Source organism: Pongo abelii, chromosome 2 (assembly GCF_028885655.2).
Source record: "Pongo abelii isolate AG06213 chromosome 2, NHGRI_mPonAbe1-v2.0_pri, whole genome shotgun sequence".
NCBI lineage: Eukaryota > Metazoa > Chordata > Mammalia > Primates > Hominidae > Pongo > Pongo abelii.
The window spans coordinates 141,950,044-141,968,270 of NC_085928.1; the positions used below are offsets into that span (position 1 = coordinate 141,950,044).

Genomic DNA, 18,227 nt, shown 5'->3' on the forward strand with positions numbered 1-18,227 from the left:
AGCCTGTTTCCTTACCTTTGTAAATAGAGCCCAGGAAGTTGGTTTGTAACATCAGTAGGCCAATGACTTGTAAACATTTCAACATTCTTCAGCAGCATCTTGCAAAGAAGCCTACTGTGTAAAACAGATTAAATCAGAGCTGTGTTGTTTGAAACTGGGAATCCTGCCCACACAATACCCATCACCCCCAGTGGCTTGGCTGGGGTTCCTTGGAGGCCCTTCTTGGAAGACCCAGCGTGCTGTTTTGCACAAGGTGATGAGAACCAGAACCTGAGAAATTTTGAGATAATTGCCATTCAGTGAGTTAGTTGCAAAGCTCTGTATCCCAGACTTTATTATTTTAATTTAGTAATAGTCTTTTCATTGAAACAACTGCTTATTTGCCTCTAATACCTACCTCTTTTTTCTCTAGAATTGCTACTTTAATACCTTTCCTATGAGTTGATTAGCTACAGACACATTTCAGTTGTTTCAACTCTGACTTTTTAAATTTCTAAATTTGTGCAGCATTTATTTGCATCAGAGCAAAGAGAAGAGATTATTAAAAGTGCAATAGACCATGCTGGTAACTACATAGGTATTACATTGCGGATCAGGAAAGAGCCTTTAGAATTCGAGCAATATTTGAATCTTCGCTTTGGAAAATACAGCACTGATGAATCCATCACATCTTTAGCAGAGTTTGTAGTCCAAAAAATATCACCTAGACATTCGGTAAGACCCATATGTTAAAAATGAAAATTTGTTCATCTGATTTTGACATTTTAAAAAATAACTTTTTAATATGTCTCAATTTTATTTTTTGAAGGAGCCTGTTAAAAGAGTTCTAGCACTTACAGAAACATGTTTAGTAGAACGTGATCCAGCAACCTATAATATTGCAACATTGAAGCCTTTAGGAGAAGTAAGTTTCAGCATTGTTAGCTTAAATGAGATTTCTTTCTATTGATAAATTAGGATAATTTTCTATTTTAATGTTTACTCCTGGCTAAAGAATATGAAGTGGACAGAATCTGTATTTAACTCTTAACATATTTATGTTAATTGATCATAAAACAATGATTATTACAAAAGTTATTTTCCAAGTATATGAAGAATGGAACTTGTTACTCAATAACTGAAAATTTGAGATTTTAAAGTTTTAAACTCTTATATTGTAAACAAGTCACATCTTAAAATAGTGACTTTTGTAAGCTAAGCGATACATTTTATAATGAAATACTATAAAACTATAAACTTTTTTTTGTTGAAGCTATTTTTTGTTTTTTTCATTAGGTATTTGCATTGGTCTGTGACTCAGAAAATCCACAACTTTTTACCATTGAATTTATAAAAGGGCAAGTACGGAAATATTCTTCAACAGAAAGGTATTTTTTTTTTAAGTTTTTGAAACCCTAGTATGTGCAAGGCAAAGTGCTTGGTCAACAAGGAAAACCAAAGATATGTAGTCTATAAATTTAAAATTATTTAACTTGGGAAAAGACATTTTCTTGCATATTTAAAATGACCATCCCATTTTCAATTTTTTTTTTTTTTTTTTTTTTTTGAGACAGAGTCTCACTCTGTCACTCAGGCTGGAGTGCTATGGCGTGATCTTGGCTCACTGCAACCTCCACCTCTATCTCCTGGGTTCAAGCGATTCTCCTGCCGCAGCCTCACAAATAGCTGGGATTACAGGTGTGCGCCACCACGCCCAGCTAATTTTTTTGTGTGTGTGTATTTTTAGTAGAGATGGGGTTTCACCGTCTTGGCCAGGCTGGTCTCGAACTCCTGACCTCAAGTGATCCACCTGCCTTGACCTCCCAAAGTGCTGGGATTATAGGCATGAGCCACCACTCCCGGCCTGTAACTAGTGTTTTTATAGTATTTCCAGTAGTATAGTATGACCAATAGCGGTTTCTTGCCTTACAAAGCTTTCAATCTAAGGTCAACAAGACTGAAATGTTAAGCAATGGTTATGTTTTTTTCCTGTCCTGAATTCAAGGAAAAAGAACACCTTAAAAAAAAAAAAAAAAAAATGGATGTTCTCATCAGAGGAAGGATCTTAATACTCTGTTTGTCACATGCTTTATGTACATTATCTTGCTTAGTCCTGATGAACAAAGTGTTGTCTGTTCATGCAATGGAATACTACTCAGCAATAAAAAAGGACTGACCTAATACATGCAGCAACTTGGATGAATCTCAAAAGCCTATGTATGATAAGTAAAATAAGCAAGACACCTAAGACTACACATTCTAGAATTCTGTTTTTATGAAGTTTCTTTAAAAAGCAAAACTATAGAGATAGATCGGTGGTTTCCTGGGGCTGGGGAGTGTTCTTTTGCAAATGGGCACAAGGAAATTTTTTGGAATGATGAAAATATATCAGAACTGGATGATGGTGATTATACAGTTGTATAAATTTATTAAAAATTATCAAACTCTACGTTTTAATTGGATGACTTGTGATTTGTCAGTTAGAACTGAGTAAAGCTGTTAAAAATAATTTTAAAGGGAGAGAAAGAGACATTAAAGTTAGTGTTTAAGTAACTTGTACAAGGTCATGTAGCAGCATGGTGAAGAGCTAGTATTAGAGCTCTTCCTAAAGCCCCACTGTTTGTGTTTCCCATTGTAACTATAGTGTGTCCCTGAGCAGATTACCTGCTAAAGGGCCTATGCTTCATTCTAGATCAAAATTCCCCTTAATCATCAATGCTAAAACCTTTTTTTACTTTTAACCTTACTTAGAGATTCCTTATTAGCAAGTTTGCTGGATGGAGTAAGAGCCTCTGGTAATAGAGATGTTTGTGTAAAAATGACACCAACCCATAAAGGTCAGCGATGGGGGTTACTCAGCATGCCTGTTGATGAGGAAGTAGAGAGCCTTCACCTCAGGTTCTTAGCTACACCTCCAAGTAAGTATTGATTTAAATGTAATTACATTTTCACTCATCTACTTAATAATTTAAGAATTAGGAATTTGTATCTTCTTTTTGAACCTCTTAATCTCTTTACAGATGGCAACTTTGCAGATGCTGTATTCAGGTTCAATGCTAATATTTCATACAGTGGAGTCCTGCATGCAGTAACACAAGATGTAAGCTAAGTTTTATCATAATTGTTCATTGTTACTAACTTTTGGTATGGAAACTTTTTTGAAATACTGTTTCTTCACCTAGGGTCTCTTCTCAGAAAACAAAGAAAAACTGATCAATAATGCCATAACAGCATTATTGTCCCAAGAAGGGGATGTCGTTGCTTCAAATGCGGAACTTGAGAGTCAGTTCCAGGCCGTGAGGAGGCTTGTGGCATCCAAAGCTGGTTTCCTAGCTTTCACTCAGCTTCCAAAGTAAGTTGTCTTCTGAAACTTAACTTCTCTTAGAGAATTTGAACTATTCAAAATGGCAGATAATGAATGATTTACCTCCTTTTCCTTGACTAAACCAGATACCTTTTATAGGGTGATATGGTACTTTATTCATGAGAAATGAAAAAGGAAGGTGAGGGCAGCAGAAGCGGAATACTAGTCCAATACTCACCAGTAATATTACTGACTCTTCAATCTGAATGGGAAATTACATGCCTTTTAGTTTCAGTTAACCCTAAAAAATATTTTCCCTCTCAAAGAAAAAACTATTATGAAGACTGATAAATTTCAGAGGTGGAATTTAAAATATGTCATTATTCCAGTAATGCAATGGAAAGTTAATATGACCTATTTCAATAATATAACAATTTAAAATGTTCTGGTATTGCTAGTATATGCTTGTTTTTTGTTCCAAAAGGTTTCGCGAGCGTCTAGGGGTGAAGGTAGTAAAAGCACTCAAAAGGAGCAACAACGGAGTAATCCATGCAGCAGTTGATATGCTTTGTGCCCTTATGTGTGTAAGTAGTAGTTTTCTTAAGGAAACTGGTTTTTCTTAAGCTGACTGGTGGTTTTGATTTCCACAATCCCAGATTTTCATTGTACCAATAAGTTCTTGTTTCTGTTTCTTAAATTGTTCTCATAGTTACTCAAACCTTTGTTTAGCATATCCTAAATACCAGGCAGTGTGCTGGGTGCCAGAAATTCAAAGATCTTAAGACAGAAGTTCTTTTCTTCCTTCACTTTGTTGACAGTCTGGTAAGGTAGGCATATCTGTACAACGTAAGGTAGTAGGGGCCATAGGATCTTGAAAAGCAGCACTTTATTTTTGTTTGGTGATGAGGGGAAGATGAAAGATTCTCACCCAGTCTTTCTGGAAGATGTTACATTTGATCTGAATCTTGAAGGACAGGCAGGAATTTTCTAGCTCTGGAAAGGCCTTCCTGGGGTGGGGGGGAATAGCATATAAAAAGGCATGTTTGGAAAGCAACAAATAATTAAATATGATTGGGTTATAAGGTATGGATGGGGGGTAATTAGGAGTTGCAGCTAGAGATGTATGCAGACAGTAATAAAAAACCTTCTGTATCAGGAGGGAGGAGCTAGATTTGTATCTTTTTGTAAGGAACACCTGAAGGATTTTTTAGCAAAAGAGCAGTAATGTGATCAGGTTTGAGTTTTTAAAAACCCACACTGGTAGTATGTGGAGAATAGAAGTAAAATTAGAGGCAGGTAGACCAAATTGTCACGTAAGAAATGAGTTGCTGAGCTAGGGTAGTCACAGGGCTAAAGAAGAAGCACACCTGAAAGCTGTTGGCACAGTAAAGATTAACTTAGAGGCAGCTTGTACAGAGGGAGAAACAATTGTTTAGTATAGTTTTGAAGTTTCTGATTATCTCAATTTTGTGTGTAGTACCTGGGACTTTTCCTTATATAAAGTGTTTTAGGCAAGCTTAGTCGTACATAAACATAAGTAAACACTTCTATAAAACCTTGCATTCCCAAAAGTGAATTAATTTTATTTACTGTTCCAAACAAGTAGTGAGATAACTAGAACTTAACAATGATTTGGAGAGTTGCTTTATTAGAACAAAAGATGTTCCTATCACCCAGGAAATTCTAATGGTAGAGAGCTTTGTGTCAGGCTCCCCTATCAGGAAATTGCGAAGGCCTTAGGAGCTCTGTGTCAGGAACCAAGGTAAAAGACTGTTGCAACAAAAGATTCTGCTAGTGGCCCTGTCTGCAAGGGTTTTAGGTGCTCTATGTCAGGAGCCAAGGATGGAGACCAATATATATATTTTTTAATATTTCATATATTCTCTCTGCTCAGAATTCTTTCCCTGCTTATTCAATAAGAGCTCAAGTCAGCTTTTAAATGAAGCTTACAAAATATACACACCTACTATGTACCCACAACAATTAAAATTTTAAAAATTAATGGAGCTTTCCTATTCCTGAAGGTGGTAGTGATTTATCCCTCCCTGAAGTGAGATTACCCTTCATAGATATTACACTTATCTTTCTTAGCAATTTCTTCTTTGAATTATTGCTATTTCTAAACATGATGTATCTTTCTCAATCTGTCAGCTTCCTGAGGATAATATTCATGTTTAATTTTAATTTTTATCCTTAACAGGCCTTGTCAAGCTGTTTAATAAACAATAATTAATTTTTTCTGTGTTTCAGGTACTATTCTATGAATTTTTCATATATTATTCAGTCTTCCAATGAACTTTAGAAGTTACTACTGTTATATCTATTTTGTAGAGAAGGACTTAAGGCCCAAGTAACTTGATCAAGGTCATGTAGCTAGTAAATGGCAGAGGAGGCTTCAAGCCCACTTTCTGGCTCCAAAGTTTATACAATTAACCACAGTAACATATACAGTATTTGCTAAATGAGCAGAAACAAAAAGGAAGGAAATTCTGACACGTGTTGCAACATGGATGAACCTTGAGAACATGATGCTAGTGAAAGAAGTCAGTCACAAAAGGATAAATACTGTATGATTTTATTTATATGAGGTCAAAATTCACAGACAGGAAGTAGAATGGTGGTTGCCAGGGGCTGGGAGGAAGGCAGAATGGGGAATTATTGTTTAATGATTACAGAGTTTCAGTTTGGGAAAATGAAAAAAGTTCTAGCGATGGGTGGTGGTGATGGTTGCCCAACAATGTGAATGCTTAATGCCACTGAACAGTGTAATTTAAAATGATTAAGATGGTAACTTTTGTTATATGTAGTTTACCACAATAAAAAAAGTAAAAAACAATGCTATGAAACAAACATTGAGCCCTCATTACATATTAGGTGTTGGCTTTGTATCTTACATGAATTATCTCATCTAAGCATCATAGTAATGTAACATAAATACTATTACTCCTACTTTACAGCTGAGGAATATGAAACTTAAAGAGTTATGTAAAGTAACTTACCTTGCGTAACATCTCCCAGTTATTGTCAGTAGTAAAATTAGGATTGGAGCTCTACTCCTAACCATCATGCTGGAATGTTTTATACACTCAAAAGAAAATCACCCTGAAACAAGTATTTCTTGTTAATTTTAGTACATACTTTTGAATGCTAAGTTTTATTTCAAATTTTAGTTATAAAATTCTGGGTGGGCAAATGTTTGCCTTTTAATAAGATCTGTGACTTTTGAGAGAGTACCTTGTGTATGTGTTCAGTTAATTGTTGGGCAAATTATCTGTGAAGTCTGATCAAAATCATGGTAAATCATCACTTCTGCCTGCTTATCACGAGTTTCCTTTTTGCCTTACACTTTAAAGGCAATGGTTTTTAACTCTTTCAATGTGTAATGAATACTCTTTATAAATGACTTTTGCGTGATGCTAGCACATGGGACTGCTTATGAATTATCACTGTTTTTTTTTTTTTCATCAATAGCCCATGCATGATGACTATGACTTAAGACAAGAACAGTTGAACAAAGCTTCTCTTCTCTCGTCAAAGAAGTTTCTGGAAAACTTACTGGAGAAATTTAATTCCCATGTGGTAAGTTATAATTAAATTTGTCTTCATTGTAGATAACCATACCATTATTGAAAGATATTCTAGAAGTGCCACGTGGATGATTTTGTTTTTTTTTTATTGTAGCCTCCAGCTTTGGTCAGTATTGGTCACAGTTCAGCTTGGTCTTTGATAATAAAATATTTTGTCTTAGGACTATATCCATTCATCTGGGAAGGATAGATGTCAAAGCCTTTAGATTTTCACAGTGATACTCCAAATTTTTGTTTTTTCTTTCTTTAAAAATGTCATTATGAAATAAACTGCTCTAAAAAAAAATTAAGCCAAATCTTTATTCCTCAGTCCCTGATAAGTTTTGGAGATGGGCATTCTATAGCATCTTGAAGGAACATAAGCAGATTGCCAGAGTTTTGCAAATATTGTCAAAGATTATTTTTTGCAAATAAACATTAACCTTTGTTATACACATTTGAGAAGTCTTGGTTATACTCTTGAAATTTGAATTTTAATTGTTCCTTTTGAGGTGTGATGGATAATGGATTCACTATATGAGCAAAGCAAGTACTAAAGAGTCATCCAACTTCGAACCTCATGTTGAGAAATTAAAGTCAATGTTTATGTCTGACATATAGAATAACAGAAAGGAACACATTATTGTTACAATTTAACTGAAGGTCCCCATCCCTAAGTCTTTAAGAGAATCTGTTCTTTGTTTCAGGATCATGGGACTGGTGCCCTCGTTATTAGTTCGCTCTTGGACTTCCTTACTTTTGCCCTCTGTGCTCCATATAGTGAGACAACTGAAGGGCAGCAGTTTGATATGCTCTTAGAGATGGTAGCATCCAATGGAAGAACCCTTTTTAAACTTTTTCAGGTGAGAGCTTGTATTTTTCTTGTCAGATAACAGTGAATTTAAGGGAACCACTTTTAGGATCACTGTTTCTAAGATACCATTTGCATACTTCTATAGCAGAGGTGTCCAGTCATTTGGCTTTCCTGGGCCACACTGGAAGAAGAAGAGTTGTCTTGGGCCACACATAAAATGCACTAACACTAACAATACCTGATGACCTAAAAGAAAAAAAAAAGTCACAAAAATGTTTTAAGAAAGTTTAAGATTTGTGTTGGGCTACACTCAAAGCCATCTTGGGTTAGCTTTGAATAAATATAAGCATCCATGTAGGCTGCAGGTTGATCTATAATATTGACGAATAAATGCACCTAATACATTATCATATTGGTACATTTTGAGCTTACAGATTTCTTGGTGTTTCATGTAGAGTCCCGTTGATGGGTGTTGACTGCTGTTTTGACACTCTGCCCATTTTCTATATCTTGCTTTTTTATTTTATTTTATTTATTTTTTGAGGTGAAGGTCTTGTTCTGTTGCCCAGACTGGAGTGCGGTGATGCAATCACAGCTGACTGCAGCCTCAGCCTCCCAGGCTCAAGTGATCTTCCCACCTCAGTTGCTGAGTAGCTGGGACCACAGGCACATGCTACCAAACACGGCTAATTTATTTATTTATTTATTTATTTTGTAGAGACGGGGTCTCCCTTTGTTGCCCAGGCTGTTCTCATGCCCCTGAGCTTAAGTGATCCTCCTGCCTCAGCCTCCCAAAGTGCTGGAATTACAAACATGACCCACCACACCTGGCCTCCATTTTAGTAGTGAAAAACTCATTTTTCTGTGGTAGGCCCAAAGTTCCCTTTTCTTTACAAATTCCCAAATGATAAAATGAGCTTTAGCAGGGCTCTTCATAAACACTGGAAAACATTTGTTATTTTATACAGTACTATAGTACTTATTAGATACATGTATGTATATATGATATTTATATTTTTATTATTTTAGTATCATTGATATGTATCATTCAAATAATTATAATTATTCAAATAAATGCCTTCTGTTTCCTACTAATGTAAATTCTTTGTTTGTGTCTGTGTCTAAGGCTATATTGTGAAAATACCTAAAATATTTAACCAAACTGACTTTGAGATGTATCCTTTACTAATTTTATGGCTTATACCTTGTGTAAAAATGTATATCCTTCTTAAGAGTAACAGCTAAATGTGTTGGAATAAAATTCTTTTTTAGTTTTTGATACTTTTTTCCCCTCACTTTAAAGCATCCTTCCATGGCAATAATAAAAGGAGCTGGGTTGGTTATGAAGGCAATAATAGAGGTGAGAGAACAATTTTGAAATTTTAACCTTGAATGTTGATAGGCTGTTTTAATTGAAGTTGACAATATTGCCTTTCAGTCTTTTTGGGAAATAAACATTTCTCTGGGTAAGAAAAGTAATTTTAAATCTTTATTATAAATTAGTTTGAAACTTGTTACAGAAACAATCCTCAATAATAAAAGTTTTCATTTCATAGTAAGTGAAGTTGTAGAGCAAATAAATCTGTTACTGCATTATTTGTTCATTTTACTTAATTAAAAGCATTCTGTCTGTTGCTCTTTTTTGGAAGGATAATGTTGACAGTGTTGAAGTCTTGAGATACTGAGATTGTATAGAAATCTATTGATGGAGTTAGTTCATAGCAAAATGATATCAAGTAAGAAAGGCAACAAAAAGTTCTTGCTAAAGCATATTTGTAATTGAGCTCTAGAGATTAGAGCATGATCTTGTCGAAGATACTGCTTCTTTAAGATAGTTGCTTTTTGCTTCTGTATTTTTTAAAAGATTGTGGCTATGAATGTCTGTTGCATACTATGATGTTTACAATGACATCAGTCTAAATAGCTTTTGAATTCTTGTATTCTTTTGTTGTCATAAAAGCAATTTGAATACAATTGAAGAAGTCTCCTTTTACCAAAAAATTCATTTATTGTGCATAAGTATAGCACACAGTTAATCACAGAATTAGTATGCCGTTAAGTAGCTGTAAATATATATAGGCATTGAACTGAATGGAACATCAAAGTTTATTTGCATTTTTAGTGTGCATATACAGCCAAAGGCTAATTTTCTCCCTTTAGCTAATGGGTTCTTTGCTCAATATTAGCTTCCAAAGTACCCATCTTTTACAGAGCTTGCGATAGCCAAGCCTCTCCGTTTTGTTGGCAGCTATACACAGAGGGAGTGAACCTAGTTTTAATATTAAGTTTAGCAAAGCATACTTTATGAGGTAAATTTGTCTGGAAACATCTCAACCTTATTCCAAAGGTTTAAAAATTACCTGTGCTGCTACTCACCTATGTTTTTTTTTGGGGGGGTGATTAGAAGATGCATTTTAAACTTTTATTACATACTGAATGGTTTTTTCATTTAAAGATGTAAAATTAGTTTTTTAAAGTTTGGATAGCTTGTCCTGGATTGCCGCCTTAGGGATCATCTTACCCTTTTTCCAAAGGAAGGTGATAAAGAAATTGCTACAAAAATGCAGGAGCTTGCCCTAAGTGAAGGTGCCTTACCTCGACACTTGCATACTGCGATGTTTACAATAAGCTCAGATCAAAGGATGCTTACAAATAGGTAGGTGATTTAATTCAATTTGCTGTAAATTAACTTCCTGTCTAGAGAATTGATTCAGATGTTACATAAAACTACGTGTTTGTATTACACAAATATTACATTTTCTTTTGATCCACCTAGTTCTTTTCCTTTCCTTAGAGAAGGATTTTGCCCAAATGATCACTGTCCCTGCCTGTGGAAAACCTGGAGGGAAACACTGTTTACTCTTTTTCCCCGACTAACCTATTATCAGGTCCTGACACCATAGTCATGGGACCAATATGGAAAAGGGTACTTAAAAGCTTATGGAACTAGAACCACATGCTCAGGCCTTTTCTCCTTATATTCCTGTGACTATCTTGCATGCATATGACCCCGTGGGAAAACCTCACATAGTTGATTTTTAAATATCTTTGGTCAAATACTCTACTTTAAAAACCACAGAAAACCTTACATATCCAGCCTAAGCTAGACTTAACCTAAATCTCTTGTAATTAAATGATTCCCTTTTTCCTAATAGTCATTCAACTATAAACACATAAATTTATTCATTTATTCCACACTACATTAATTCCAGCCCTTTTAACCCTCTTTGTGGTTTCTAACATGTGACCCTTTCAGCTATCTTAAGCATACTATATTATGACTCATGTTAGTAAAAACAGTGAGTATCATAAATATTTTTAATTTTATTTTTTGACTTTTTAAATAATAGCATAAGTTGCTGAGTTAAACATTTAGTTTGTTACTGTACATTTTCTTTGTCATCTATGTACAGTTATTATACGTCATGGTATGCTGCCTTGCCAGGGATTTTTTTTTTACTGTTCATACTATTAGAAAAAACTACCTCCCTCACTTGTGTTAAGAACAAAAGTAGTCTTAGAGGATAAAGAAGGATGTTTTCCCAGTATTGTCTTATTAGCAGTGCTAGACACCATCTTTCATTAGAGACTGTTGATAGCTTATTCCATTAACCGCCCCCCATGTTAAATACTTGCTTGTTGTGTTTCTCTTCAGCATAGTTAACCAGTTAAATTCCCTACTGTGATCAATTAGTGTATTAGGGAAGCATTTTAATTTGGAGAAAATTCCAAAAGGTTAGTAATATTTGAATTACACTTTTAAGATCTGTCAATGTATAATAGAAATATCACTCTATTTGCATTGCTTTATCTTTTACAAATTGCTGTTATAAAATGTTATCTCTTTTGTCCCTAACTAAAGCCTTTTTAGGAGTCACTGATATGATAACCTACCAAATGCCAGTGAAGGAAATTACAAGTTTAATTACTTCAGTATGTTAGCTTTCAAATTGGCACAGGAATGAACAGTTTTAGTGGCGTTCACTGTCTGGTGACAAAGTATATTTTGGGTTTTGCAGTTAAATTTTGTTCTTTGGTAATGTAACATATATAAAACATATGTTTGTAGGTGGTTATTTGATTATTTCCCTCATAGGTTTCATGACCATTCTTATAGCTATGGTAATTGAATCCCCACCAAAGCACAGAAGGGTCACTGGTGAGTAAAATAGGGTTTCTACTTATGAGGAGCTTTTAGTTAAGGAGACAGGTGTTGAATGGGGATTAAAATTAGCAAATGACTAAACCATAGATTCAACTTGGATCTTAGATTTTTACTTTGAATTAAAATATACTTTTATAGCTTTTAAGTGAGATGAGTCAAATAATTTGCTTTAAGTGGTTTAGGTCTTTGCCCAAACTCTAGAAGTGAAAGTAATTTTCTCTCTGATCTAGTCAAAACAGTTATATTAGAACATAGTTGTTGACTTCTGCTTGTTCAGAATTCCAGAAAATGCCAGGATGCCATCGTCACTATATTAGTAGGACTCGTTATACAAATTAATTTTGTCATCAAGTCTAATTGTTTTTGTTGTTTTTTTCTTCCTTTAAGTGGGATAAATACCTACTTTTTTCATGTTCAGGTTTATTGAAAATGAGTGTATATTTATTAGGAAAACATTTTAATTTTTAGAAAATTCCAAAATATTAGTAATATTTGAATTATAACTCTCCACATTAAATTTTTTAATAACTATTTTTAACATCGGAATGATTTTTTTACTGTAGCCATATTTTTTATAATTATGTGATATTTTGTTCTTAAAAATTCCTTTCTGTTCTAGCTGAGATAAAGCAGCAAACCTTTCTCAACGTCTGCTTTTTTCAGACAGCTAAGTAGACATTTAGTGGGACTCTGGACAGCTGATAATGCAACTGCAACAAACTTGTTGAAACGCATTTTGGTAAGTCAGTTGAGAAATTAGGTTTATATACTGCCTAATAAAATTCAGTTGAACAAGTTATCTGTACTGTTAAAAGGGGATGGTTTGTTTTTTATTGAAAAGGTATTTATCATCGGAGTTACCGTAAAGTTTTACCCTCAATAGCTAAGCCACAGTATTAATTTATTTGCGTTTTTAAGGCTAAATTTTCTTTTTCACACTGTTTTGAAAATGGATTTTGTGTTTTTAGCCGCCAGGCTTGCTGGCATACTTGGACAGCTCAGATCTCGTACCTGAGAAGGATGCTGATCGGATGCATGTTAGAGACAATGTGAAAATAGCAATGGTAAATATGATTGTCCCAAGTGTGTCTTTTTTAGGAGTAAGGGTACTGTTATATATATATATGTCTTTTTTGAAACACGCTAAAAATTTTTAGAAACAAAGAATTCATTGCATTGAATAGTAATGCTTAACTATTGATACGTTTCTTGAGGTAAAATTTACATCCCATAATATTCATCTTTTTAAGGTATAGAATTAAATATTTTGTGGTATATTTACAGAGTTGTGCAACTATCACCACAAATTAATGTTATGAATAGTGGTCATTTTATTCTAATGTTTTGTTTCTCTAATTCAACTTACTGGTACATTCTGGAGTACCAGTAAGTGTGTAAATGTGGTATTTTGCACATATGAGATTGATAAATGTTGTTGGTAAAAACGGCCAACCATGAAAAAAGTTATAGGTAGGATTTTTTTCTTATAAGATCTATGTTAATTATAAGGTTGGGCCATCCATGGAAAAATTAAACATCTTTATGATACACTACTATAATAATTTCTTACATGTATTCTTTTTCTGTCATCACTCCTTCTCTGTCTGCACCCAGCTCCCACTTGCATCTTGCCACCCCTCCTAAAAGAATCATCTTGAAACCTAAGTAGAAAAGTTAGTTTCTTGGATAAAAAGTGTAATTGTAGAAGTTTTCAGTTTGTTTCTTCACTAAACCATAATATCCAGCATTTACCTTATAAAATAGATAGAATGACTCAGCTTTACATAGAGTTTTAAAATAAATTTGCAAACAGGCATGTAATGGATTTCAACATTATTTTACAGGATCAGTATGGAAAATTTAATAAAGTTCCAGAGTGGCAAAGACTAGCTGGAAAAGCTGCTAAAGAAGTTGAAAAATTTGCCAAAGAAAAAGTGGATCTTGTATTGATGCACTGGAGGGATAGGATGGGCATTGCTCAAAAAGAGGTAAAAATAAAATTTGCTTCCAAATTCCTAGCACTTCTGTGTGTCTTAGTCTACTTTACTTCCTGCTGTTCACAGAGATGGTATTGATATATTTCTTGCTGAATACCTGAAGCTTAAAAATGAATGGTACCTAATTTCTTTCTTTTTTATTTTATTTTATTATTTTTTTTTTGAGGCGGAGCCTTGCTGTGTTGCACAGGCTGGAGTGCAGTGGAGCGATCTCGGCTCGCTGCAAGCTCCGCCTCCTAGGTTCACGCCATTCTTCTGCCTCAGCCTCCCAAGTAGCTGGGACTACAGGCGCCCGCCACCACGCCTGGCTAATTTTTTGTATTTTTAGTAGAGATGGGGTTTCACCGTGTTAGCCAGGATGGTCTCGATCTCCTGACCTCGTGATCCGCCCGCCTTGGCCTCCCAAAGTGCTGGGATTACAGGCATGAGCCACCCCACCCCACCGAATGGTACCTAATTTCTAATTCATATTTTTGTATACATTTTCCTTAGCTCATAGTTTTATGAGTTGATGATTAGGTTTTTATTTTGGTATTTAATATAGAATTCCACTCTTAATTTTTCTTCCATTCCAGTTTTTGTTCTTTTTTATTCTTATGTATTTATTTTCTTCCCTTCTTCTCTGGACTTTGTTTTGTACCTATAAAAATAAAGGTGCTCTTCCTGATAGCCTTTTTATTCAGAACTAGCCAGACAAGTGTTTAAGATTCACATTTTAAATTAAATTTATTGTGTGTACTTAAATTTTGTAATATTTGTTTCTCAAATCAAAGTTAGATCTAAAACAGTTTTAGTCTCATTCTTCAGCATGCAGTATATTCTACAGAACCTGATTCAGTAATGCATTCTTCTATCTATAATGGGTTTGGCAGTGGTTGAGTATGAATTAAGATGTCCTGTAGAAGCAGTCTTGATCTCAGTTTTTGTTGATCACACATACATTCTTTCTCTTTAACCTTCTCCTTATTTATGGTAGTTATTGCCTTATTCAAGGAAAATAACTTTAATATCTGTCTAAAACAAGTGGGTTTCTTATGGATTACCAGAATACATAAGCATAGCAGAACAAATATTATAGTCTTGTGTATCTATCTGAAATTGGGATCAGTGTTCAATTCTTTAGAGCTCCCGAATAATAGATTACTGCTAATTTATATAAGTGATATATTCAATATAAAGAATCATTAGGCTTTCAAGTGACTGTGTAGTATAGTAAAGAGGATACTGAACTTTGAGTTGGTTAACTTCTGAGCCTAGTTTCATCACTCGTTAATCCAAGTTACGGTTTTTAGAACCTTACTTTCCTCTTTCATAAATCGGAATAACAATACCTCCCTTCTCTATCTTATAGGGTTTTTTTGATATACAAGCAAGATAATAGTAAAGGCACTAGATACATATCTGGTCAGGATAATACTGGTATAGCATTTGAACAGTTGAAAAATCTACAGATATGAATGATTTTCACAGTTATTAAAAATTACAAGCTCCTGGCTTCAGGTAGTTAAACCGATTTCTAAAATAACAGTTGTTTCAAGCTGTTGAATATAATTATCATACTGTAGATAAGTTTTTGGCATCAGACTTCATATGTAACATTTATCCAGCATAAGCATGAACACAAAGCTCTAGTCTTAGCTAAAACTATGGATAATAATCTGCTATTTTAAAACATTTGAGAGGGAAAAGAATATTTTTAATATAAAAAATGTTTTATTGGTTTGTTGGTATCATTTACATGGGGTATTACTAAAGTTTTGAGTAAATAATGATGCCAGATAAATGTTGGTCAAGAAGATCTTTTGGTTAGCATCAATGGCTTATCCCCTTTCTGCATGGGTACTATTTTTAACATTAATTTCTTTAGGGAACAGCAAATAATCTTTGTGACTATTTTATTAATAGAAACACTAACATCAAAGTTTGGAAAGATCTTATGCTGTAGTTAGAGTCTGAAAACTAATCATTGTCAAGATTAACTGGCAATTCTTGAAACAATCTGCATTTGTTATATAATCAATGTTTATGAAGTCAGTTCCATTTGTAGCTGATGCTCTGTGCTGGATTAATAGTAACCTTTGGCTAACGTATAAGGTTGCTTTTTCTTTGTTATTTTCAGTTTAGGGATTTGTTTAGCTAGTTAGAGCTGTTAGCCTGAGTCTCCAATTCAGTCACTTAGTTTATGGAGAGCTTTTTGTCCTTTTTCTGTATAGCATTTACATTTTTATTACTCTGGACTGCCAGCCTTTTGTCCTGGCGGGGAGGAGGGATTGAAGAAAGTACTTCTTAATTAGAAAGTTTAAGAAAAGATTCGTCATTAAACCAAATTTTGAATTATTTATATACTTTATTCAAGCCACTTTGCATTAGTTTTCATGACAGTGCACAGAATTAAAATTTGTAGGAAACATTTTCTTACATAACTTATAGGGTTTATATTTCAAATAATATTTTTTAAAATTTATTTTACCTTTTTTCTTTCTATGTCATCTAGTCTGGGGTTTTTTTGCACTTTAATGAAATTACAGACTTCCATGTTTTAATCTATACCACTTTCTACTTTTTGTTTCTATCACAATGAGGATTAGAGTTTTCATATCTGATATATATATATATATGGGTTTCATTTGGAGCAGAGATTCTTAACCTCTGGTCCATGTACAGACTTTAAGAATTCTTGAAATCTTCTCTTCCAGTTACAGCCTTAAGTATGTGCCTATCTCTGAAACAGGGGCCATAGCTTTCTTTGAATTCTCAAAGGGTTTATGACTGCCTAAAATTTGAGTCACAGGCTTAGAGAAGCAGGTGCACCTATTTTAGTCTTAAAGTGAAGATAATTTTGTATTGATGTGTAATAGATATAATTTAGCAGATCTAGGCTCATTCTTTTTATTTTCTTTAATTTTTTTTTCCTTTTTACGATTAAATTCAGGACAAAAACAATATGGTGAGTGTTAAGTTCATGCTACGTGTGTGAAATGCATTAAGCTGCCTGGCATGTGGAGTCATCTTTGATATTCTCTGTTTAATAAATTCAAGTCTTACTTCACATGTGTTTGAATGTAGACACATTTCTTCTCCATTAGCTATTTCAATTTGTACTTGCTCCTCTTGGCTTTGGTAGCACTTTAACAACCTGTAATCTTTTGCATTTATTGTTGTCCCAAGGCTTTTGTGTTAACTGCATGTAAATGTTTGAAACAAGTCACTGTTTTTGACTATTATAAATTTTATTAATCACTGTAAACTTTAACAAAATTTGGTGTTGAAACAGCTTTAGGCTACATGGAAAATACTTGAGTAACACTATAGAAATATATGCTGTCAAATTATTATATGTGATATAATTTAATATCCTATATTTATATTCATGTTTTATAGATTTTATTTATTCCATTAATTTTTGTTTCTGTCAAAATTTGATGAAAGAAATGTTTCTCATCACTTATAAATTGATGATCTTCTGACTAAGCCTATGTGGTAGCCCCAGATTGAGCACTATGAAGTTTTTTTCTATTCCAGAATATAAATCAGAAGCCAGTAGTTCTTCGAAAGAGAAGACAAAGAATAAAAATAGAAGCAAATTGGGATCTCTTCTATTATAGGTAAACTTTAGGTCTCTTTTCCAATAAAGATTAAATTTAGTATTGCCATGAGAGGCATCATGACACGTTCTTCTTCCCTGAAACTGTTGCTTTATGCCACATGTATTTTTATGCCATCAAGTTCAGGAACTATAACTGTTAAGATTGGGGTGACTAGAGATGCTCCTAAAATTAAGGCTTTTCATAGAGTGATAGTCTGAGGAACTAAAATTACATTAAAGACTTTGTTAAGGCTTAGAGACGATTACTTTAAAAACACTTTATTACAGGCTTAGAAATAATTGCATACTTCCTAGTTGGAAATAGAGTCTTAAAAGAGGCAGATGATAACATAAGACTTGGGAGAAATGAGTGTCCAAGTTAGCTGATAGGAAGACCTTCCCTCCTATCAAATGTGGTAACCTCTTCCCTCTTCTTATCTACTAATCTCACCCTTACCCTGCACCCCCTTCCCAGACACACACACACACACACACACACGCGCGCGCGACAGGGAAACAATCATTTTGGGGAGCTTGCAAAGCTTCTTTAAGATAACTCACAGTACTCACTCTGGAAACTGACATATCAATTATACCTTGGCCAATAAAGAAAAATATGTCCTTTGAAAACTCCCCCACACTACTTTTAAAGTATACAGTATGTATATAGTATATCCTTAAGTATATGCCTTGGATTTCTCTCTCAGTTGTGTTGCGCCCCATAGAACTTCCTTGGAACTCTGAAATGAGACTTTCTAGGAGGATTGCAAACTTGAAAGTAAGCATATGTGAAGCCCATTCATCCCCAGTTAGACT

The 18,227-nt window shown here is 34.1% G+C and overlaps 1 protein-coding gene across 1 annotated transcript in view; it reads left to right on the forward strand.

Annotated features, from left to right (window-relative positions):
• DNAJC13 (DnaJ heat shock protein family (Hsp40) member C13) overlaps positions 1–18,227 on the forward strand; it is a 118,432-nt gene that overhangs the window by 35,076 nt on the left and 65,129 nt on the right. Inside the window, exons 7-21 of the mRNA XM_009239322.4 lie at positions 508–714; positions 809–904; positions 1,276–1,367; positions 2,731–2,897; positions 3,000–3,079; positions 3,162–3,331; positions 3,768–3,867; positions 6,755–6,862; positions 7,557–7,712; positions 8,967–9,023; positions 10,198–10,319; positions 12,492–12,567; positions 12,797–12,892; positions 13,673–13,816; positions 17,348–17,430. Of these exons, the coding sequence (XP_009237597.3) occupies positions 508–714; positions 809–904; positions 1,276–1,367; positions 2,731–2,897; positions 3,000–3,079; positions 3,162–3,331; positions 3,768–3,867; positions 6,755–6,862; positions 7,557–7,712; positions 8,967–9,023; positions 10,198–10,319; positions 12,492–12,567; positions 12,797–12,892; positions 13,673–13,816; positions 17,348–17,430 (1,754 nt within the window). The remainder of the gene's footprint in view (positions 1–507; positions 715–808; positions 905–1,275; positions 1,368–2,730; positions 2,898–2,999; positions 3,080–3,161; positions 3,332–3,767; positions 3,868–6,754; positions 6,863–7,556; positions 7,713–8,966; positions 9,024–10,197; positions 10,320–12,491; positions 12,568–12,796; positions 12,893–13,672; positions 13,817–17,347; positions 17,431–18,227) is intronic.